At 43.6% G+C, this 25,598-nt stretch overlaps 1 protein-coding gene across 1 annotated transcript in view; it reads right to left on the bottom strand.

The window, feature by feature from the left end:
• The window catches only part of cita (citron rho-interacting serine/threonine kinase a), a 68,150-nt gene extending 42,765 nt beyond the window's left edge, over window positions 1-25,385 (bottom strand). The window contains 10 exon segments of the mRNA XM_077011739.1: window positions 9,332-9,518; window positions 14,109-14,262; window positions 14,510-14,716; window positions 14,837-14,930; window positions 15,354-15,496; window positions 23,794-23,895; window positions 23,991-24,166; window positions 24,382-24,523; window positions 24,695-24,795; window positions 25,236-25,385. Of these exon segments, the coding sequence (XP_076867854.1) occupies window positions 9,332-9,518; window positions 14,109-14,262; window positions 14,510-14,716; window positions 14,837-14,930; window positions 15,354-15,496; window positions 23,794-23,895; window positions 23,991-24,166; window positions 24,382-24,523; window positions 24,695-24,793 (1,304 nt within the window). The 5' untranslated portion in view covers window positions 24,794-24,795; window positions 25,236-25,385.
• Between the last annotated feature and the right edge of the window lie 213 nt (window positions 25,386-25,598).

Genomic DNA, 25,598 nt, shown 5'->3' with positions numbered 1-25,598 from the left:
GGGTTGCACGCGCGCACACACACACACACACACACACACACACACACACACACACACACACACACACACACACACACACACAGTATTGGTGTGGGTCTCAAGCAGCTCAGCTTTTTACACGGCAACACCACTGGCTCTCATGAGAGACGGTTCTGCCTTTTCCTCCATAAAAGTACTTTGGTCGGTTCTTGTTGCCCAAGTTTAGAGAAACGTCTCACTTTCAAGTCCCTGCTGCCTGCAGATACTGGGCAGAGTAGCCCCTAATTTATTTGATTATTAACCTTTTTTGCATTTTGGAGCATAATTACTGGCTAGTCATTTCAAAGGAGACCAGGAGGCAGTGCACAAGGCCAATGCTAACAGTCCACAACAAACAAGCCTCTGAACCATTTGTCATGGGAGTAAAGATCTGTATGGAACCATTTCAGACACTTGAGGATAGACATACAAACATCATCTGAGTGGCAGTATGGATAGATGCTTATGACACTTCTAAGATAAGGACTGTAATCAGTATTTCCATATACAGAACTGTGCAAAGGCTTTAGTCAGGTGCAAAGAAAGAAGGCTTTCAAAAACACAAGTGTTAATAGATTATCTTTGTCAATTCAGTTTGCCAAATCAATATTTGGTGTGACTAACTTGGCTTGAAGATGAGGGTTTGAGCTATCATCAGCTGAAAGTGTGAAAGTGAATATTGATACTGCTGTGCATCCTTGTAACAGTCTTATTAAACCCATGGAGACCACACATGGGTGTGCACACGCAGGTCCACACCCCACTCTAAAAACCCTCCCATGAGAGCTACATGTGGTGAGACCGCAGCGGCTGACTACCAGCAGGTCCATCATGGGTCCAGGGACAGGCAACCCTGCAATGTGGCCTCATGTTCTTATATTTCAACCTGGGCTCCTGAGGGACACGGTGGAACAACTGGAGATGGACCTTCACCTTTCGGGCTGGATTATGGACTACCACACAGACCAACCACACTGGAAGGCCCGGGCCCGTGTCTGCCTTAGTGGTACGCAGTATAGGAGGTACACTGGGAACCGTGCTGTCGCCGATCTTCTTTGGTCTGTACACTGCAGAATTCAGCTCACGAAGCTGCCATCTACAGAAGCATCCCGATGACTCTGCAGTTGTTGGCCTCATCACAGACAAGCATGACAGGAAATACAGGGAAGTGATCCAGGTCTTTGTGCATTGGTGTCAGTGTAAGCACCTCCAGATTAACAGGGGGAAGATGAAAGAGCTGGTGGTGGACCTGTAGGCAAAGACACTCCCACCCAGCATCTGTGAACATCCTGGGAATGGACATTGAAATGGTGAACTCCTATAAGTACTTGGGTATGCACAACAAGAAACTGGACTGGTCAGAAAACTCTAGTGCACTCTAAAGGAAGGGCAGAGCAGACTCTACCAACAGTAGTGCACTCTACAGGAAGGCACGGAACAGATTCTAACAACACTATTGGACTCTACAGGAAGGGGCGGAACAAACTCTACCAACACTAGTAGACTCTACAGGGGGTGGAACAGACTCTACCAACACTAGTAGACTCTACAGGGGGTGGAACAGACTCTACCAACACTAGTAGACTCTACAGGGTGGAACAGACTCTACCAACACTGGTAGACTCTACAGGGCGGAACAGACTCTACCAACACTAGTAGACTCTACAGGGCGGAACAGACTCTACCAACACTAGTAGACTCTACAGGGTGGAACAGACTCTACCAACACTAGTAGACTCTACAGGGGGTGGAACAGACTCTACCAACACTAGTTGACTCTACAGGGGGTGGAACAGACTCTACCAACACTAGTAGACTCTACAGGGGGTGGAACAGACTCTACCAACACTAGTAGACTCTACAGGGGGTGGAACAGACTCTACCAACACTGGTAGACTCTACAGGGGGTGGAACAGACTCTACCAACACTAGTTGACTCTACAGGGCGGAACAGACTCTACCAACACTAGTAGACTCTACAGGGGGTGGAACAGACTCTACCAACACTAGTAGACTCTACAGGGGGTGGAACAGACTCTACCAACACTAGTAGACTCTACAGGGCGGAACAAACTACCAACACTAGTAGACTCTACAGGGCGGAACAGACTCTACCAACACTAGTAGACTCTACAGGGCGGAACAGACTCTACCAACACTAGTAGACTCTACAGGGCGGAACAGACTCTACCAACACTAGTAGACTCTACAGGGCGGAACAGACTCTACCAACACTAGTAGACTCTACAGGGCGGAACAGACTCTACCAACACTAGTAGACTCTACAGGGCGGAACAGACTCTACCAACACTAGTAGACTCTACAGGGCGGAACAGACTCTACCAACACTAGTAGACTTGACTCTACAGGGCGGAACAGACTCTACCAACACTAGTAGACTCTACAGGGCGGAACAGACTCTACCAACACTAGTAAGCTCTACAGGGCGGAACAGACTCTACCAACACTAGTAGACTCTACAGGGCGGAACAGACTCTACCAACACTAGTAGACTCTACAGGGCGGAACAGACTCTACCAACACTAGTAGACTCTACAGGGCGGAACAGACTCTACCAACACTAGTAGACTCTACAGGGCGGAACAGACTCTACCAACACTAGTAGACTCTACAGGGGGTGGAACAGACTCTACCAACACTAGTAGACTCTACAGGGCGGAACAGACTCTACCAACACTAGTAGGCTCTACAGGAAGGGGTGGAACTCTACCTGCTAAGAAGACTGAGGTCGTTTGGAGTGCAAGTCTTTTTTGACACTGTGGTGGAGCAGTATCGCAGGTCCCCCTTCCTGCTGCTGTTACACTGTACAACCAACACTGCTCTCAGTACAGACTAACCCTGTGGGACTCTCATCTGTCCATTGGCATCACTACTGTAAAAATACTTCATCCTCGCCCTGACGTGCAATGTCCATGTACAATTTGTGAATATACCATGGATATAAGATTTTCATAACTTTATATTTTTAAGTTCTTTTTAAAAATCTCAAATTTCTTATTCATTACTTGCTCTCAGATTTTGTAGACACCATGTCTACCCCTTCGCGTTCCTCCCCTCCTCCCTAGACGATACTGCTCAACGCTGTATCACCTGTCCCTCGCTGCAAATTTCCCCAGTGTGGGACTAATAAACGCTTCTTATACTCTTATCTCATCTTAAAGGTCCATAGGTGCACAGAAGACAAAATAAACAAAAGACCCCATAATCAAACACTAGTTTGCAGTGATGAGAACGTTACCACTAGGGTTGTCCCGATCCGATATTTGGATCGGATCGGCCGCCGATATTAGCAAAAAAATGCGTATCGGTATCGGATCGGCAGACACGAGAAAATGCCGATCCAGACTCCCGAACCAGTTTTTTTTAAGTCCGATCCGGGTTTTCCAGCGCACCCATTTAGATAATCCATTCCAGTTTTTGCTAGTGAGAGTAAAATCCGGTCCGCATTTTCCAGCACACCTTCAGGAGCATAGTTTCTGCCCCAATTTAGCTCCGTGGCATCTCGGACCGCCGTGTAAATTTGAAGTTATCGGTCAGTTGTGTGGGATTATTTTACCTTAAAGGATGACAAAGACGAAGAGGTAGAGTGCAACATATGCCACAGTAAAGTCAAGCTTTGTAGTAAAGCTGTAAGAACTTTTAATACCACCAATCTAATCAAGCATTTAGCGAAATATCACCATAAACAACATAACGAGTTTCTAATGAAAACCGAAGACAAAAAGAAAGGTCCTACACAACTAACACTGGCAGAAACGTTTGAATTGAAGGGAGTGTATAGATGGGGATGGAGCAGCAAAGTGTGGAGTAGAAGGCATTTTGCTTTTAATTAGTTTACGATATGTGCACGGATTTTTTTTTAAGCTTAGGCATACACTTGTTCAAGAGCACTGATGGATGTTAATGTTAATGTTATTTTCCACTCAGGTTGTGTGTTTTTTTTTATATATATAATTTACAATATTATTTGCACTTGTGGCTTTTTAATCCTTGGTTTACTGATGCTATTTCTGTTTGTTATTTAATATTTTGTCTATTTTGAGTTTATTAATTGCTAAATAAACAGGTCAGTTTCTCCTTACCAACCATTGTGTATTATTCAAACACACCTAATTCAGCTGGCTACTTGTTATCAAGAGTAAAACGCTTTTCAACATGAGTTTGACAATAAAGTAAGTTGGCTAAATAACTTTAAACTTTAATACATGCTCGGATAGGCCGGTATCGGTATCGGCCGATATCGGTATCAGATCGGAAGTGCAAATAAATATCGGTATCGGATCGGAAGTTCAAAAAGCTGGATCGGGACATCCCTAGTTACCACATACCATTAAGCTTAATTCTGTTGTCGAGTTCAACAGTATATGCTGAAACATCCAGTCTTGTGCTCAGGGAGGTCACTGGCTGTTCTGCCTCCCACATCTAACGGGAGTGAAACTGTTTAGGCCTTTTGCAACTCACTCTAAGGAGATGACAAGACTGATGACACTGCACTGACAGGGCTACAGCGTCTCCTGTAACTAATGTTTAAGGCATTATACTGTTGCCACCATTAAGAAGAATGAACAGCATGCATTTATGGAGATGAAAAAAGTGTGGAGCTAAGATTTTATCTGCAGAGAGTGGAGTGGCTACGTCCTGGGTGTAGCGAGCTGGTGTCAGCACAGTGATGCTCAGTTAGTTCTGAGACCCTCCGCGGCAGCTGCTGACCTTTTCAAATTCTGTTGTGCTACTCTAGACTGCAGTTATACATGAGCTATAGAATGTAGTTAAGACAATGAAAATAAGAATCCACTGAACGGGTGAATACCTAACTCTACATAACGAACTCTGGCACAAATGCCTAACTCTATATAACAAACTCTGGCACGAATACATAACTCTATATAACGAGCTCTGGCATGAATACCTAAATCCTGTGAATGGGTGACTAACCAATGATATGCAGCCATACTGCATCCTACAGTTAGTTAATCATTGTTTCAATATGTACCTTTGCTATTCCGATATTTCACAAGGATGAAATATAAAAATAAGCTTTCTGTCATGATGTGCCAGATGAGAATCCTGTGGGCGATCAACAAATATAAATACAAAAATACTTTTAGTTAATGCAGACCATTTTAATCATGCTATATCAGGCGTTGACCAGTGTGATTTAACCTACTGCAAAGCATATCACAGCTGCTGTGTGTGGCAATATAAAAACAATATAGTATTTCTGTAGCCTTTTGTGAGGAGGCGAATGAGCAACTCCGAGTTAAGAATGAGAATCCAGTGAATGAGTAAATGAGTTACTCGAGGTTGGGAATAAAAACTTAGACTGGGCGAGTGAATGGCCAAGAGGTGTGGTCTGCAGAGGCATCAGCTATGAATCACAGATTTAGAAATACTTCCTGCTGACTACACATCTCTGCCCACCACTGATCCTAAAGTCTGTCTCAGTAAGCAGGGCCTCCCACACACACACACTTCTCCAAATATCACGCACACTGCAGACACACTATTAAATCTTTTTAACCTCTTCATTCAACCCAAGTACCTGTGGAAAAAAAGACAAATAAAAAAAAGAAAAGAAGCATACTACAGAGCAACACTGACATCCAAATATGAACACATGCACGAGCACAGCAACATGCCCTCGCATGCACATCAGCTGCAATAACAAGTACAGGGACCAAGTAACTCCCTCGCAGCACCGTCCTAGCTGACCTCAGATCAGTAGCCAGGGCTCCATTAAGACCTACACTTGGCTGATAAGGACTACACCGTATGCCTCCTGTTGGGTGTGATTTGTTACCTCTAAACATATCCATTATATGAGGGGAATTGAGCATAATTCTGTTGAACCAATTGAAACGAAGAATGTGCTCCGCTCACATTGGACAGTCTTCATAATGGATTTCTCACTGGTCTGCATGTCTCACACTTTCAGTAGTGTAAGGATGGTTGCTAACCACAGCCAAAACATCCCACTGCAATATATAAGCCAGTGAGTCACAGCATCTATTTTAAATTGGACCTTGAGAACACACCAACGTTCCATTTGTTTACCAAATCACTATGTCAACTGTAATGCAGATTAGGGATCAAACCTCAAATCTAGACAATGCTGTGGCACATGATGTAGACCTGACTGACAGCAGTGATTACACCGATGATGACACACACATATGCACACACACATGCACACGTGTGCTGGTCCTTAAAAGAGTGAATTGCAGTTCAAACACATTCACACTTAGTCACTAAAATGGCCATTATGCCATGAACCCCGCAGTTCTCTAAAATAAATAAATAAGCCAATTAGAAGCCTTACTGAGTGGACGGGTACCGGCAGCGGGGCGAGGCACCTTTCTCTAAAAGGTCAGGCTTGAGCAAACGGCAAACCTTGTAGTCCTGAATGATTAATGATTGCTCAGCATTTTGGTTTGGGAACTGTGATGAGCAGTTAATACTAGTGTGCTCATGCTTCCTGTGCTTGTTTAATTGTAGAGGTGCAGAGGCAGAAAGAAAGGAGACAAGATTAAAATAATTTATTTCATCATTCACACTAGAAAGCTATTTTTACGGTAAGGGGGGGGGGGGGGGGGGTTGCAGGATTGCAGAGAGAGACAGACAGAGACAGAAAGAGAGACAGACAGGCAGAGAGAGACAGACAGGCAGAGAAAGAGACAGACAGACAGAGAGAAACAGAGAGACATAGGGAGACAGCAATCACTGAGAGATTTCGTAAAAATAAAACTGAATTTTCACAAGCTCATATCCTGCAGTGTGAGCGAGTGAAATTCTCCAACAGCCCTTCAGCACTTAATTTGTCTCCAGAACCAGCTAATCCCGCGTGCACCGTAGCGTCGTACGCCTCACAGGAGCGCACGCCACGAGAAAAATCACAACTTTTATGTGCCTCTGATCTCAGCTCATGCGTGAGTAGACAGACAACAGCTCTTGCCTCACGCAAACGACACCGAATAGACGTGAGTCGACTAGACTCGGTCAAACATGTGGAGGGAGCAGCAGCTACAGTGCGTTATGTAGCATGTGGGAAGGAGGGGGGTGTTCTAGGCATATGGTGTATGTTCAGCAGGAAGTCACGACACTGAGCTTGTGCGCGCACACCGCACAGCAATTGCGTGTAAGTCTTGGGTCATCCCACTGATTCCAGATCAGCCACAATACATTAAAGACAGAGACGGGTTTTGTTTGATTTCTATTGACACAGGACAGGCTGTGTGGTGCATGAGAATCTGTGGGTGTGTGGTTGGGAGAGTGGGGAACGGGTGTCTGCGCATGAGTCTGTTGTTGTTTATAGAAGCAAGGGGCAGAAGGCTATTAAAGCTCAGCACAGAACGTACACCTACTGCACACACAATCCAAGACACACACACACACACACGCGCATCAGGTGGTGGAGATGCAAGCTGCCTGTCTTTCTATCGGTAAAGATGGACTGCAGTCCTCATTAGTCCTTTATGCGGTAGACTGCACTCATTAAAAGTGGATGCTCGAATGAACCACATATAAAAACACAGAAAAGGCAGAGAGAGGCAGAGAGAGAGAGAGAGAGAGAGACAGACAGACAGACAGACAGAGAGAGAGAGTGGGAGAGAAAGAGAGAGAGACAGACAGAAAGACAGAGAGAGAGAGTGGGGAGAGAGAGAGAGAGAGAGAGAGGGAGAGAGAGAGAGAGAGAGAGAGAGAGAGAGAGACAGACAGACAGACAGAGAGAGAGAGTGGGAGAGAAAGAGAGAGAGACAGACAGAAAGACAGAGAGAGAGAGTGGGGAGAGAGAGAGAGAGAGAGAGAGAGAGAGAGAGAGAGAGAGAGAGAGAGAGAGAGAGAGAGAGAAGCACTCCCATTTATATATTCTACTTATTCTGCATTCAGTGGGCTATTAATCTGCCCTCTACTTCAGTGCCAAAAGGAGGTTGCAGAAGAGGCCAGAAGCCAACAAGGCAAATGTGATTATGTGTTTCTGCATTAGGGCAACATGTAATGTGTATGACAACGAGGGGAAGTCAAGCAAAACAACAAGAGTGATTGGGAAGAACACATGCAGAGAAAAGGGGAAGATGAGAGAGAGGGAGAGGGGGGAGAGAGAGAGGGAGGAGAGAGAGAGAAGGCTAGAGAAAAAGGGCTAGGCTAGAGAGAGAGAGAGAGAGAGAGAGAGAGAGAGAGAGAGAGAGAGAGAGAGAGAGAGAGAGAGAGAGAGAGAGAAAGAGGCAGAGAGGGCTAGAGAGAGAGAGAAAAAGAGAGTGAGTGAGCTGAGGAGGAAACTCCCTCTGGTTACCATAGAAATACATTCTTTCTCTCAGTCAAGGTTTAGCGTTTCTTATAGCGCTATTGCCATTCACATCTTCTCTCTGCTCCTCTCTCTCTCGTTTCCTCCCCCAGTAGTCATCCATTCAGCCTTTTCTTGCCCTCTCTGCTGTATAGCCACACAGAGCAATAGAGGAGCATTCTGTCACATAAAGCAGCCAGAACATTGCGTCTTTGTGCTGATCTCAGATCTGCTTCACTCACCCAAACCACACTAACCTCCAACATCACAGAAAACAACCGATTAAAAAAAATGTATCAGATTACCCACGCGCGCATACAAACACTTGTGTAAACATACATCCCAACTGCTGTGCATATGTGGACACCTGCGCAGACAAGCACAGAGGTGTGCACACGCATACCAAACACACCAAACCAGCAACAAACGCAGCACACATGTCTACAAAAACAACCGTCCACTCAACAGCACTGCAGCAAAGACAAAGAACAATCTGCTTCAAAATGTTTGTGAGGACTTTCCACTTACACACACACACACACACACACACACACACACACACACACACACACACACACACACACACACAGACACACGGGGATTCCCAGGCTGCTGCATTTGCGTGAATAACAAATTAATTAAATACCAGATGAGCAGTTTGAAAGGATCAGCACTCAGTTTCATACACACACAGTTTGTGTTTTGTTAATTTCCTACTCAGCACTCACAATTCCCATTCATCACAACAGACGGAGCGAGAGAGAAACGTGAAAAACGGAAGAGGAAGCAATAAACAGCTGAGACCACTGCTGCCAGGGAGCAACATCTGCATGGATACAGCAAGACTGACACTCACCTACAATGTTGCCTGGTGACAGTCGCCGTGGCGATCCCGCCGCCTTCTCGGCGGCAACCTAGCGGCTGTGACTGCGCTGGTAAAGCGGTTCTCTCTGATATGACAGTGAGCAGCTGTGTGTGTGCGCGCGCTTGCATGCGTATGCAGGTACTCACTCCGATTTGGCCAGTGCAGTTAGGGCCCGGCTGAAGAACCAGCCTAGAAAGGGCAAGTCTTGCCCCTGGAAGCCCGGGCGCAGGGGGTCTCGCTGGGCAGCGGGGGCACGGCGAGGGGCCCTCTCCGGCTCCTCAAAATTAGACGTGTCATCTTCAGCACGGAGCGCGGGAACGAAGGGAGGGACGGCTGGAGAGGAGGGCAGAGTGGGGGGTATGAGAGAGAGAGAGAGAGAGAGAGAGAGAGAGAGAGAGAGAGAGAGAGAGAGAGAGAGAGAGAGAGAGAGAGAGAGAGAGAGAGAGGGGAGGGAGCGAGAGAGACAGGCAGTGAGCAAGGAAGGAGATGAAAACAGCGCGGAGAGGGAGAGAGAGAGAGAGAGAGAAGGAAGTAGGGAGGGAGGGAGGGAGAGAGGATCTCAGTGATGAGGTTCTAGTGCAGTAACTCACTCCCTCCCTCTTCCACTCTTTCTCCCTCACTCAATCGCGCACACACACTCATACACACTCTCTCTCTCTCTCCCTCTCTCACACACACACACACACACACACACACACACACACACACACACACACACACACACACACACACACACCCTTTCTCTCTCCATCACTGCAGCAGCCTCAGCTCATCAGTCTGAGTCACAGCCTAAACCAAGCGCTGGATCTGCACACAAATACACAGACATAACACATTCATTTGCACACTCACACACTGATCTACACAAAACGCATACACACACTAGACGTACAAATGCAGACAAATATACAGCCAATACATACATACCCCTTGTCCTACGCTAGAAGGCAGTTATCTCTCTGTATAATTTTAATGTGAAAAATTCCAGTACACACACACACACACACACACACACACACACACACACACACACACACACACACACACACACCCCACTGGACTCGTGTCAGCTGTGTGGCAGCTGACTGTTCAATTGCACACTGAGGTCAATAAGGAATTCTTCATTTTGATATCATCGTATCATTCTCACCCTGACACAAGTCACACACACACACACACACACACACACACACACACACACACACACACACACACACACACACACACACACACACACACACCAACAGCAGCACATTTTTGTAAACAGGAGATCATTTTTGTATAAGAGCAGGTTACCATAACATGATTCAATTCTATAATAAACAGAAAACACATTAATACTGTTGGAAGTGAAACCAGCTCTTAGAAAATCGGTTCATGAATTATTACTCCTGAACTGACTGTGGCCTTGCTCACAAGTGATCATTTGAACTTTAGTTTTCAGACAGTTTCAGTCAAGTTGCACAAGTTGCATCACAAGAGCCATATACTTAAAGCAGTCACTATAGTTACCACAAGATATTTATTAATTTGAGGATATGTGTGCTACTCTAACAAGGAATTAAGGGAAAAGGTATTTTACTGTGAGGCTCCAGTTGGTGTGGGTTAACTGATATATCCTAAACTTATTCCTAGCTGTGATGAGCCCCAGACATTTCACTCTCCCTCTGAAACGACAACGCTGTCTTTATTCCTGCACAAATCACCAGAACCTGAAGTCCAAGCTGCAGAATCATGGTGTATAAACATGATGTAATTACTTTAACTACAGTAGTATGAACCCAACTCAGACAAGTTACACACACACACACACACACACACACACACACACACACACACACGTTCTAGGACTGGTCTACTCAATATGACCAGTACATGCCATTACACTTTAATATGCAGTTGACAGGGAGCAGCATGTCTCCATGTCACCTGCTGGGAATATCACACATTGCAGATATCGCAGCTTTAGTTGCTTTAAATGATTTTAATAAACCAAGATACTTTTAGGCAATTATATTTATTTTTAAAAATTAATGAACTTGCCTAAATGAATTTATTTGCTATATTTCTTTGATACTATATTTTACTTTCAACCACCAACAAGAACATCACACCCCCCGCGCACATTACACACACACACACGCTCACACACACTCACGCGCTCACACACACACTCACACTCACGCGCTCACACACACACACACACACACACACACACACACACACACACACACACACACACACACACATACACACACACACACCAAACCCCACATCCTTGTGTTCAATAATAGCTCCTTCATTATACATCTAAACAACGTGAGAGGCCCTCAGCATTAGAAGTAACGATGTGTGCATGAAATCATACTCATATACATGTACACTGAACATTAACAACTCTGAGCGCCGCTTAGATGACATACGTGACATTCGCCATTACATTTGTGTACAAGGGCTATTCATCACGTTTTTCACCACAGGAAAAAAAAAACAATGCAGTTGTAGGCAAACGAGCACTTCTGTTATTCAGTCCTGAAAAGTGACTCGGATTATTTAATTAATGGTAGTACTTAATGCCTGCATGTGAAATTTAATTCAGAAGTATTTCGAACAATCTGAATAAATACGCATAATGCATGCTTTTTTGGCTAAGATCCAGGTAGTTATAACCATAATCAAGCAGTTTGGGGGCTGCAGACCTTTTTAAGGCACTCTGATGTGTCTTGATCCGGATGAACAGAAGATGCCTGAAAAATACTTTTGAAGTACTAAATCACAGGAAGCCACACAGGTGAGTTATATTATGCCGTACATTACTGATCTCACTATGTCAGCTTTCAAAAAAATCAAAGGCTTAACCCTCAGTGCATCAGACCAAAATAATCACTGTCAGATCATGTTATGTGTAAACAGGAACAAAAATCACGTGTCTCCAAAATCTCCAAAATCATATGATGTCATTTTCCAAACCCAGGCAAATTGCATCTGGAAACACAGGTTTCAGGTTAAAGGCTACAGACAGGAACAGAAAGCAAGACACACACTAATGACAATAACTGCCTAACACCACAAAACACCAGCAGGGTCTCTATGACGCAGTCTGATGAAAAACTGCGTGTCATCAGCTTCTCAAAGATAGGATTTATAGCAGGCCTGCACCGTGTGGTCATATAAAGGAGCCTACAGCCATTTTACAAGACCCCAGACTAAAGATATGTTCATCACTGCACCTTTACAGGATGTTCTGGCCTGCAAAAAACAAAGCAGTCTTGATAGTAGTATACTGTCAGGAACCTCAATCATGAGGTCAACCCTGGTACTTATCTACTGCAGGCTGACCCGTGTTTAGCACTGTACCAGTTAATCATTAGATGGAACAGTACATATCAATGTAAACACCCCGATATATTACTGACAGGTTGCTACCCTTGAGGAGAAAGATCCAAACAGGTAAATGCATACAGTGAGGAAAATAAGTATTTGAACACCCTGCGAATGTAGTTTGTCTTGATTTAAAGCACCCATCATATCCTCAAAACCATAACAGTCTCATGATTTCTTCCTGTAAGCAGGTGTTATCGTCCTTACTGCTTTATGTGGGGAGGATGCAGTGTGGTAGCCAGCAAGCTTGGTTCAATTCCATTTGAATTTATCAGGTGGTGGTGGTGGCATGTGTTGGGGGGGGGGGTTGTCTGGGTTCATTTTGTAAGTGAGAAAATGTTAATATGATCAGAACTCTATATCAGAATGATCAGAGAATCTAAAAACTGCTCATTTTCCCCTTAAAAATACTGCATGACCCTGATGAAAGCTGTGTGTGTGTGCGTGTGTGTGTGTGTGTGTGTGTGTGTGTGTGTGTGTGTGTGTGTGTGTGTGTGTGTGTAAAGAATGTTGCATTGTGTAAACAGATGCTGGCTGAATGCCCCCACGGGAACACCTGCATGCTACATAATCTGCCTAATACTAGAGAAATACCCCAAACCCTCAGGGGATTCTCACAGTATGAGAAGGCTATGTAGGTTTGCCTGCTGAAAGATGACCGTATTTAACACTGAAAGGTAATGTCAAATAATATACCATTGGCAATGGTATAACAGCTTGAATGTGCATTATTATGTATTGGTGGTATATTACCAGATATCAAAGCTGGCTCTCCTGTGGGGGACTGGGGTTCAATCCCCTGCCTGGCAAGGACATTATAGCAGTAAGAGTCCTTGGGCAACAAGGACCTAACACCACATTCACGTGTGTTTGTCACATCACTGAAGTCTGTGTACAAGAGCACCTGCCCAAATGTATGTGTCCATCTGTCTCTTTGCAGCTGTACTGATTTTGGAGAGGATATGGGAGATGCACTCAGCCTTGTGTGCCTAAGGCTTAATTGCTTAAATCTCAGAGTCTCAGTCTTTAACTTCAGACTGCCCTGCTAATCTGCACAGCAATTTGCGCACCGACACGAACATGAACATGCACAAACACACAAGCACAAACACACAAGCCTAAACACGCGTATACAGTACAGCCCATTGCATCTCAAAATATACCCATTACAGCCCATTAAAGAACAAATCGCACACAAGACATTAGGGGTTCAAAGCAAGGAATGGCCAAGAGCAATAGTGCATATGCTTCCCATTTTCAATGCTAGCTTCTGTATTTCACTTTAGTGCAACTCAACACTGAGGTGAAAGTATGATGCTCCCCACTTGTAGGTACTGGTAAAGCAAGGGTGATACAGAGCATGTTTCACACCCTGAGGACATATTTCACACCCTGTGACTTGTTATTGTTAACTATGGGTCTGATCTTTAAAATGAACAAAAAAACCTTATCCTTCCATTAGACTTGAAATCAAGAAATAGCCATTCATGCAAATGCCACAGCGTAGGCACAATGCATCTAGGAGGCAGTGGTGAGTCTCACCATATCTGAGGCCACTCCAGTCTATGCTGGAGAAGAAGGGGTGAGAGCGCAGGCCCTCGTAGCCTATCCGCTCCTGGGCCCCGCAGAGTAAACTCTGCACCAGGTCCACAAACTGCGAGCTGGACGCGGGTTCCTCTGGGAACTTGAGGTAGCGCTGGGAGGGGAAAAAGAAACGCACACAATAAACACTCACAATATATGCACTCGTTGTGAAAAACACATGTCCAAAAATAATAATAAAATAAGATCCATCTTAAGAATAACACAGCCTGTAAAATAATATCACACAACTAACAGAGCAGAGGGGACTAGTCATTCGCAGTGTACTTGCTGTGAATAAGAAACTGTGGAACTCCTTTGTCCAGGCTGAGTGAAACACACCTAGATCATTTGGGTCTTACCCGGAAGTTCATGATGTTGTTGATGGTTCTGGCTGTTGTACCGTCGGCGAAAGGTGACTTCATGTAGATCATCTCATAAGCGATGACACCCAGAGACCACCAGTCACACTCAGGACCGTAGGTGCTCTGAGGACCCCCATTCAGGGATGAGAGGACCTCTGGGCTTAGGAAGTCCTGAGTACCCACAGGAAGACTGCAGGAGCCCACCTGAACCATAAAGTCGGTTCCATCAGCCAGACTATTATACTCATCACAACCATTATAATCAACACCAAAAAGCAATGAGAGAACATTCCAACATTTCTGATTACTAGAGGCTGAGATTACCGTTTTACTGGGAGTCAGTTTAGCAGCAGAACCAAAGTCTGCCAGCTTAATGTGTCCTGTACGGTCAATAAGAACATTCTCTGGCTTTACATCTCTGCCACCAGAGAGAGGGAGAGAGGGAGAGAGAGGGAGAGAGAGGGAGAGAGAGAGAGAGAGGGAGAGAGAGAGGGAGAGAGAGAGAGAGGGAGAGAGAGAGGGAGAGAGAGAGGGAGAGAGAGAGGGAGAGAGAGAGGGAGAGAGAGGGAGAGAGAGAGGGAGAGAGAGAGGGAGAGAGAGGGAGAGAGAGGGAGAGAGAGGGAGAGAGAGGGAGACACAGATATAGAACCACATGCTGAAGGGCAAAAGGCAGTAAAAGCACTTTGTACTATGTACAATTTTCAATATGTGTCACAACACCAATATGCTTATTAATAGGAAAAGTTGTTGATTGATTGAAAAAGGTTCAGACTCGTTTATGATTGAATCCAGTCTGAGGGGCTTATATTCATATAATTCATTGACATAAAGGATCTCTCACCTGTGCACGTATCCCATCTGGTGAACAGCATGTATGGCCTGCACTAACTCAGCCAGGTAAAACTGAGCCATCGGCTCGTCGAACTGATCCTCGTATCTGTTCAGCAGAGCCATGAGATCACCTCCTGGGAGGTACTCCATCACCTGTGGCCACAGACACAGCATAACACCATGGACTGTGGGCTGACTTGGGGCAGATTATAGCACAGCAGGGGTACAAACTCCCCAAGGTGTGGAGGATGAGGGGCGGGTGTGGAGGATGAGGGGCGGGGGTGGCGGTGGCGAGGGGCGGGGGTGGCGGTGGCGAGGGGCGGGTGTGGAGGATGAGGGGCGGGTGGGGAGGACAAGGGGCGGGGGTGGCAGTGGCGAGGGGCGGGTGTGGAGGACGAGGGGCGGGGTGGCGGTGGCGAGGGGCGGGTGTGGAGGACGAGGGGCGGGGTGGCGGTGGCGAGGGGCGGGTGTGGAGGCCGGTGTTCTGTCGATTTTTCCTACCCATCGAAAATTCATACCAAGGCTTACTGCGCATGCGCAAGTCGCTTTACGTCACTATTTTGGTGGCCGCCTACTACACCCATCGATTTTTCCTACCTTCTAGCGAATTTCAACAGTGCAGTACTATTTAGTCCTTTGTTTGCAATTGCAATGTTTTCAACTGTGCATTAAGTTAACTAGTTGTGTAAAATGTTTTAATCAACGCCATTTACTCCTACATCAGTGCAGTAAGTGAACGTGTTCTTTTTTTATGTTTTATCGCTATTTATAATGTTTTTTTAACCGTGTAACACTACCTGTAGTGTTGAACTTAATAATGCTGGTTTATAATGACACACAGGCTAAAAACATGTTCATTCAAAGATGTAAACAATCCAATTTGCTTGTATTATTATTAATAATACATTAATACGCAAAATAAAACGTTTATTTTAAAGCTCATCCTACTTTTTAAACGCTGATTTGCGCAACATTACGACGTTTCCATAAGGTAAACAAACTAAGAGATATGTCTACAATACTACTTTTTAATCGCTGATTTGCGCTACATTAAGACGTTTCCATAAGGTAAACAAACTAAGAGATACGTCTACAAATACGCGATGCCAACGGACACGGTAGGAAAATTCGACAAGGGAGGGAAATTCGACAGACTAGTCTATAAATACGTGCTGCCAGCGGATACGGTAGGAAAATTGACAAGGTAGGAAAATCCGACAGAACACCGGCACCACCGCGCTTCCGTCCCGCAACTCCCACCATTTGATATCTGATGGCTGCTGCTGAAAAGCGTCACTGTGCTCGCTAATAAAACGAGCTGCCCCACTGGCCAGACCTCTTAGAGACCACGGAGAGCGTGTTCAATCACGCCTTAATCACCCCGGGTCTGAACACAGAGGCAGCTGAACAATTGTTTACAGTTACCCCATTAAATGCTAATTAGCCAATTAACTAATTGGCTTAAATGGCACCTTGAGACAACTGTGAAAGCAATGAAGACATGCTTAAAAGACAGAACAGAAAAAAATTACATTACATGAATGCCAGACACCACTGTAGGTATCAAATGCAAAAAGTAGAATTGAATGACTATTAACAGCAGCAACGGAATACAATTCATAAAGCACTAATACAATTTTGGCGTAATTCTCTGTTTTGTGTTATGTCTTAATGCTTTCTCTACCTATTACAATTACCCTTGTAAGTACTTCTCTTAATTTTTAATGAGTTTCTTCATGAGCACCACATCAGACAGACATGGTTAAAATCTAACAGAATAAAATGTATACAGCTAATTATTAAGATGGACTCATACCAAAACTCTGATCCTGAAATCTATTTTTCTACTGGTAAATAAAGATATTTGAAGATAAAGGTTCAATAAAGAGGAAGCAGTCAGCCTTTGTGCTCTTTGGATTGGTTATCTCACAAGCCAGTGTGCATGTGCAAGCACTTTAATTATCACAATCCCATTTTCAGCATTTGTCAGACGTCCTTATTCAGACCAACTTACGTATTTACTAAAATCAATCAAATAATATCCAAAACCGTTTACGCACGCATTGCAAAAAAAATGACACACACACACACACACACACACACACACACACACACACACACACACACACACACACACACACACACCAACTTTGTAATGACATACAGACTCAAACACAGAAACAAAAGTGCACTGAATGCATATGTATACACATACTACATATTTGAACTTAGGGATCTAGAGTATTCTCAGACACCGCATGGCTTGCACCTTTCTGAGTGCAGATAGATGTGAAATGTCTGATTCAGTCTGGCACGATGCCTCTCTGATTACACATCACATCAGATGGACACATTCAGATTCAGATCACTCACACTCACAAATACCTGTGTTTAGGTCAATGGCCTTACTGAATGAACATACTGAAGGGTTGTAGTATACATACATGAAACACATGTATCCTATCTCACTCTTTAGATACACACCAATGCTAGAACACAGACACGCTGTATAAAAAGCTTTGAGGCTATGTGAAGAATGTTTGCACACATGTGCAAAAATCCGCACACACACACACACGCACACACACACATGAATGGGAGGCAAAGCTGCCAGACCATAAACGGCAACCACAGCATTCTAAACCATGTTACCTAGCAACAAGGTAGTGAGGGTCTTTTGAGCCCAACACTCAGACACAGACAAATTAATTCTTCTGTGTGTGGGTCTGGTTTTATGCATCTGCTTGAGGAGAGGGAGTTGGGCTGGAATGAGGGAATCATTTCTGTGCAGTTCCTGTTATTTGTGCTTATCCTCAAGAGAATCCTGCTCTTCTCCTGTAGCCTTCCAAATCTTACCACTCCCCACTGCTAATGAGAAGGGGGTTCTTAGAAACACAACTTGTGTGTGTGTGTGTGTGTTTCCATAGGCAGGTGTATTAAGAGTGGATGCGTGCATGTGTGTTGTGACACACACACACATCCAATAAATACACAGGCTTTGAGGAGTTAACATTCAAATCCAGACAAGTGAAACTACCTACCAACATTTGATTACGCAATATTTTAATATAGAGGCTTTCCATCGTTGCACTCTGGCTATTAAATCACTGATCTAAATTGACAGCCCTGTCCACTCAGTCACACTGAGGACTCCCATCACAACCACAGTTTGTTCCTCCCACAGAAACGTATTTAGACACTTCAGCTGTCATCAGTGCACCAGTTCCAATAATCCACGTGGAATGGTGCGAGCTCGCTGAGCCCTGTGATGGCAGGAGCCAGAGACAGATTTCAGGATTACCCCAGGTTATTCTGAAACTGCATCTTTTATCCACTTATGCAAGGACAAACCATTCATTGACTTAAATACAAATATAATCTAGTATAGATTCCTCGCGTCCATGTGATCACACACCCAAAGCAGAGGCCTGAAAGAAGATCTGAACTAGAGACAGCACCGATCCAATCACACAAATCAGAAAAATGTTGGATCAGATATGGCTGAAAAAAATAACATCAGGTCACATGATAACAGCCAGGCTTGTTTGAGCAAGTCACATGATAACAGCCAGGCTTGTTTGAGCAAGTCACGTGATAACAGCCAGGCTTGTTTGAGAACAGTGTATACACCACTGTATTTTAACTACAACCTTTTCTTCTCAATTATTATTCAAAACTATTATGTTCAGATGGAAATACAAACCGGATTCCAAAAGAGTTGGGACACTAAACAAATTGTGAATAAAAACTAAATGCAATGATGTGGAGGTGCCAACATCTAATATTTTATTCAGAATAGAATGTATCATTTTAAGGGAAAAATATGTTGTTACAAAATTTCATGGCATCAACAAATCCCAAAAAAGTTGGGACATGGCCATTTTTACCACTGTGTGGTATCCCCCCTTCTTCTTACAACACTCAACAGACGTCTGGGGACAGAGGAGAAACAGTTTCTCAAGTTTAGAAATAGGAATAATCTCCCATTCATGTCTAATATAGGCCTCTAACTGTTCAATCATCTTGGGCCGTCTTTGTCGCACCTTCCTCTTTATGATGCACCAAATGTTCTCTGTAGGTGAAAGATCTGGACTGCAGGTTGGCCATTTCAGGACCCGGATCTTCTCCTACGTAGCCATGATGTTGTGATTGCTGCAGAATGTGGTCTGGCATTATCTTGTTGAAAAATGCAGGGTCTCTCTGCATTAATGGTGCCTTTCCAGACATGCAAGCTGCCCATGCCACAAGCACTCATGCAACCCCATACCTTCAGTGATGCAGGCTTCTGGACGGAGTGTTGATAACAACTTGGATTATCTTTGTCCTCTCTGGTTCGGATGACATGGCGTCCCAGTGTTTCATAAAGAACTTCAAATTGTGACTCATCTGACCACAGAACAGTCTTGCATTTTGCCACACTCCATTTTAAATGTCTCCTGGCCCAGTGCAAACGTCTGAGCTTGTGGAGCTTGCTTAGAAATGGCTTCCTCTTTGCACTGTAGAGTTTCAGCTGGTAACGGCGGATAGCCCGGTGGATTGTGTTCACTGACAATGCTTTCTGGATCTATTCCTTAGCCCATTCTGTTACTTCCTTGACAGTGGCGTTCCCGTTTGAGGTGCAGTGATGTTTAAGGGCCTGGAGATCACAAGCATCCAGTAGAGTTTTACGCACAGCGATTGTTCCAGATTTTCTGAATCTTTTGATGATGTTAAGCACGATTGATGATGATAACTTAAAAGTCTTTGCTATTTTATGCTGGGTAACGCCCTTCTGGTATCTTTCTGCGCAACAATGGTGGAATTGGTGATCCTCTTACCATCTTGGCTTCAGAGAGACATTGACACTCTGAGAAGCCCTTTTTATACCCAATCATGTTGTCAATTGACCTAATTAGTGTTAATTGGTTTTCCAGCTCTTCATTATATGCTCAATTTCCTTTTTGCAGCCACTTATTGCTACTTGTCCCAACTTTTTTGGGGATTTGTTGACACTATGAAATTTTGCATCAACATATTTTACTCAGATTAAACTTTTGATCTGTCATCTATGTTCTATTATTAATAAAATATTTAAATTTGCCATCTACACATCATTGCAATCATTTATTCACAATTTGTTTGTTTAGTGTCCCAACTTTTTTGGAATCCGGTTTGTATCTATACACTTCATTTCCACTGAAATAATTTTGATAATCCAGTAATGTGTATATCCACCTACTAGAGCACTTAAACAAGACGAAATAGCATTTGAACACTTCACTGCCATGGATCCACAACCAACGGTGTGATTTCTTTATTAATTTAGTCCTTCTAAATAAATTGGTCATGGAGAAAAGGAAGTTCAGAGTTAGGGAGAGAGCATGAGAAACCTGACAAACTCTTCAGGAGAAGAAAAATAACTAATGGATTAAATAACTGAAGCAATCACCATCTCTGAACTCATGAAGTTAATTAGCTACAGTATGTTCAAACTGCATGAAAAAGGGGACCAGGGTGCCGTTTGCTGTTAGTCTGCTGAGTGTTAAGGTGGACTTATTTTGAATAAGATGCTGGAGGGTAGGATAACTTCAGTTAACTGTCCAGATTTCTTTTTGGCTATCTCTTTATAATCAGAGGTCAAGTTATTTACACAGAGCTCAAGTGAAGAGTGACTCGTAGTACGGGTAGCCTCTCTCTGGATGCTCATGTGGTGTCTGGTGTGCATTTGGTGTGTAGCAGGTAGAAGAACAATTTCCCATTGAAATTCACAAGAAAAACTATTATAAGGTGAAAAGATAAACTATTGTGTAAATATCAGGTGTAAGCAGCTATTTTGAGCAGAGAGAGAGAGCGTGTACAGTAAAACTGTACAGTAGACAGTACAGTAAAATTGAGAACCAAGGTAGTAACCAAAACAATACACATCATCTCTCGTTCTACCAACAAAGTGCTGGCAATCATGCAGGATCTGGAACTGGTTATGTTATGAACGAACACGCATTTGAGAGCCCAACAATTTTGTATGTGGGCATTCCATTGTCTCGAAACACAAGTTGGAAGACTTTCTATAAACTATGTGGCCACTAATGAATTGTAACTGGTGCGTTTGCTGCAGTTCTCATGCTTTTAGTTGTTAATGGCGTTAAGGCAGATAACTTTATGAGGTGGTGTGTTAATGGCGATAAGGTAGCGTCATTATATATGCTAATGGTGTTACGATCTGTTACTGGTGTTAACGCAGATAACTTTATGAGGAGATCTGTCAACAGAGTTACGGTCTGTTACTGGCGTTAACGCAGATAACTTTATGAGGAGATCTGTCAACAGAGTTACAGTCTGTTACTGGCGTTAACGCAGATAACTTTATGAGGAGATCTGTCAACAGAGTTACGGTCTGTTACTGGCGTTAACGCAGATAACTTTATGAGGAGATCTGTCAACAGAGTTACAGTCTGTTACTGGCGTTAACGCAGATAACTTTATGAGGAGATCTGTCAACAGAGTTACGGTCTGTTAATGGTGTTAAGGCAGATAACTTTATAAGGTGGTCTGTAAATGGCATTAAGTTAGGGTCATTATGTATGTTAATGGTGTTAAGGTCTGTTAATGGTGTTAAGGCAGATAACTATGAGGTGGTCTGTTAATGGCGTTAAGGCACATAGATTTATGAGGTGGTCTGTTAATGGCGTTACGGTAGGGTCATTATGTAAATGGTGTTAAGGCAGGATTGTTGTATATGTTAATGGAGTTAAGGCAAAAAACCTAATGAGATGGTCTGTTAATGGCGTTAAGGTTGGGGTTGTTGTGTATGTTAATGAAGTTAAGGCAGAAAACTTTATGAGGTGGTCTGTTAATGGTGTTATGGTAGGGTAATTATGTATGTTAATGGCGTTAAGGTAGGGTCGTTGTGTATGTTAATGGTGTTAAGGTGGGGTCGTTGTGTAAGTTAATGGCATTAAGGTAGGTTCATTGTGAATGTTAATGGTGTTAAGGTAGGGTTGTTGTGTATGTTAATGGTGTTAAGGTAGAGTTGTTGTGAATGTTAATGGTGTTAAGGTAGGGTTGTTGTGTATGTTAATGGTGTTAAGGTAGAGTTGTTGTGAATGTTAATGGTGTTAAGGTAGGTTTGTGTGTATGTTAATGGTGTTAAGGTAGGGTTGTGTGTATGTTAATGGTGTTAATGGCGTTAAGGTAGGGTCGTGTGTATGTTAATGACTAAGCGGTGGCAGTAGGACTTTGCCCTTCAGCAGCTTGCAGCAGTTTCTTTGTTCCAGTAATATTACAGCCACAACACCACCAATTGTTCTGTTTTGTTTTTTTTTATAATTAAACAATTTATTTAAATATCTGTCACGTCCAAACACAAATGTCATATCCGTACATATTGTATATACATTCATAGCATATACAATACATCACACTCAAAACACCTCAACTGAACTACAGCTCAACAAGTTTAAAATGAATAAATATTGCATCAGTATCATTATCGGTTGACATTCACAGGCAAGACTGTATTATCGGACTGGAAGAGGAAAACCGGTATCATGCCTTCTCACATCTGAATCCAAGTATTTAAATTTCAAGACTTGCGCAAAGATGGTTAGGGGTCCCTCTGCTGGACATAAGGAGTATGGCCAGGGAAGAGAAGCCAATCTTAATGATAGACTAAACATCCTGGACATGTAGCAGATAATGAAAATTATACGTTTTCATATGTTATAATAAATTAAATTACATGTTTAAAAATACACTTGGGTAGGACAACAAGACCAGTTACACAAAAGCAAGAATAATAAAGCCTCAGAGACTACAATGTTCTGAAAGGCCCGTTAGTCCTTCCCTCAGCTATGTATTCAGTAGCCTCTCTCTTACTCCATCTGTGTGTGTGTGTGTGTGTGTGTGTGTGTTTCTGAGACCTGAATTGAAAGCTCCAGTCCTCCATTTCTCTGCCTCACTTTCTTATAAGTGAACTAAAAGCTTTCATTTTCTCCCTTTCTCTCTGGGTCGGTGTGACCCGACTCAAATGAGTCGCACAGAGGTAATGCTGTGTCACTAATGCTTCTAGGTCCACGTCCATTAAAAGCCCCCAGATAGGGCTGAGGCGTTGCCAAGAGCACTTGCACCAAAGGGACGGCCATTGGTAACAGACCATTGTGGCATACAATCTGACCTTCAGGACAGAATTCCAGTCCAGTTCAGTCTCCATTCTGTACAAGACATGCAGGTATAGCAACTAAAATGTTTTTTTTTTGTTGTGTAGCATCATTTGACAGCACCGTTTACCAAAAAAGGACAATACAAGTCCAACCCAAAAAAGAACTCATTTGATTCAGATTATTAAAAACAAGATACACTGATCTAAAACCTGAAATGATTATTCACAACCCAACCTCCTGAGTGGACCTGGCTTAGCTCTACTATGGAGGTGTGACTGCAGTGTGCGTGCAGCTTCAGAAGTGGTCACTCACCAGGTAGACACTGTCCTGATCTTGAAAGGCGTGCTGCAGCTGTGGAATCCAAGGGCTGGCGCTGAGGGCCAGGATGGCCCGCTCCTCCTCGTAGAACGCCACCTAGAGGACAGACAGGGATCAGAAAACATGCTGGATGGCAAGTGGGTGAAGGAGAGAAAGAGGAGTTGATTTGATTTCGTGCGATGGTGACTCACGTTGTCCTTAGCACACAGGTAGTTCTTCTCCATGACCTTCATGGCGTACACGTCCCCTGTGGCTTTCTCCTTCACCACCTGCACCTCAGCGAATCGCCCTCGCCCCACGACTCCCCTCACTTCAAAATCCCTCTTCCCTGGCTGCAATTCCTGCAGCTCTGTGACGATTTCAGAGACTGACAAACACACAGACAGAAAACAACGACAACCGCAACCTTACTAAACACAAGACGGCTTTGAACGCACACATTTACTTACAGTATTGACAATGGGAAAAAAACTTGCAAATACTATGAAAAAGACAATGAAAAAACACTTCATTATATGCCTGGAGACTTTTTATAGCTTGGGAAGGCTTTTTATTAAATCCATAACAGAAGAGAGGCCTTACATTTGTGGACAAAGTTGGCCACATGTTTGATCTTCATGAGCTCGGAAGAGCTGCACTCCTTATACAACAACACCAGAGCGTCCAGCAGGCTCTCTCTCGTCAGCCCGTTCACTCCAGCACATCCATACACACCGCTCTTTCCCTATACCGCAAAATATTATCTATAATTAATGGAGCTACAACAAGCTTGTCACTGAACACTGTATCTACAAAAACAAACACCTGAATTTGAATTAAACCACTGTTCGCCCAATTTTAATAAACAATCCACATTGGTTACAGTCTACAGTGTTTACAAACAGACAACTTGTACCTGTAACAACTGATTGAGTCGCGAACAGCGGCTCGTGATGGGATCCACGGAGACCAAATCTTTAACGCTACTGTGTCCTCCATACTTGAACTTCAACATTTCTAAAGATAATATGCTGGTCAGTGTACATGTTAGGTTGACATTATGACTAAACGATAAAGAGTACGTCAACTAGTCCATCACTAGTGGTCACTGTGGGCTGGTGGCAAACGGTCAGCACAAAGTAATGGAGTGACTCACTGGCTAACGGTTAAAACTTTAGCTTTAAAACAACAAGCTACTTAGCTATTGCACAACGGACAACATTTAACTTAACTGGTTAAATTACTAGCTAACTACATGTGCATTTATGTAGCTAGTTTAGTTACTATCTAAGTAGCATAGCTAGCGTTACTGGTGTCAAAACAGGGAGAGCCGTACGTGTAGCTCACTAACTGAAATCTAGCATCTAGCTAACAAGATATTGAGCAATAATGTTTCTATTTATGCGTTGCCGTTACCCTAAAATGTTAAATAGTAGTAAATGTTTAATTACACTTACCAAACAAAGATAATAGGGCTTTACTCAAAATTATCAAAACGAGTTGTCAGTGTAACGACGTGTCAAGCCAATACACAAAACATTGTTGCCAGCGAGAGCCTAGTCGCTTCCGGATCACTTTCAAATTTTGCGCCGTATCTCTGGGAGCTAATTGGCTCCCGTAATGCGGTGACGTAGGACATTAGCGCCGCCCGCGATTTCTCTCGTGCTACGACTCTTGAGTTGTTCAACCAAGAGACTGTTCTTTGGTTAAACTGCTCTTTACCTAAAGTAATTTTTTCGATTTTTGCGAATTTGCGATTTTTTTTTCGATTATCGATATTTTAACCAACGATATACATTTAATTACCTTTAGCTTTAATA

This window comes from Brachyhypopomus gauderio, chromosome 7 (genome assembly GCF_052324685.1).
Source record: "Brachyhypopomus gauderio isolate BG-103 chromosome 7, BGAUD_0.2, whole genome shotgun sequence".
Taxonomy (NCBI): domain Eukaryota; kingdom Metazoa; phylum Chordata; class Actinopteri; order Gymnotiformes; family Hypopomidae; genus Brachyhypopomus; species Brachyhypopomus gauderio.
The sequence above is the reverse complement of the archived record's forward strand: the minus strand, read 5'-3'. Positions and strand labels throughout refer to the sequence as shown.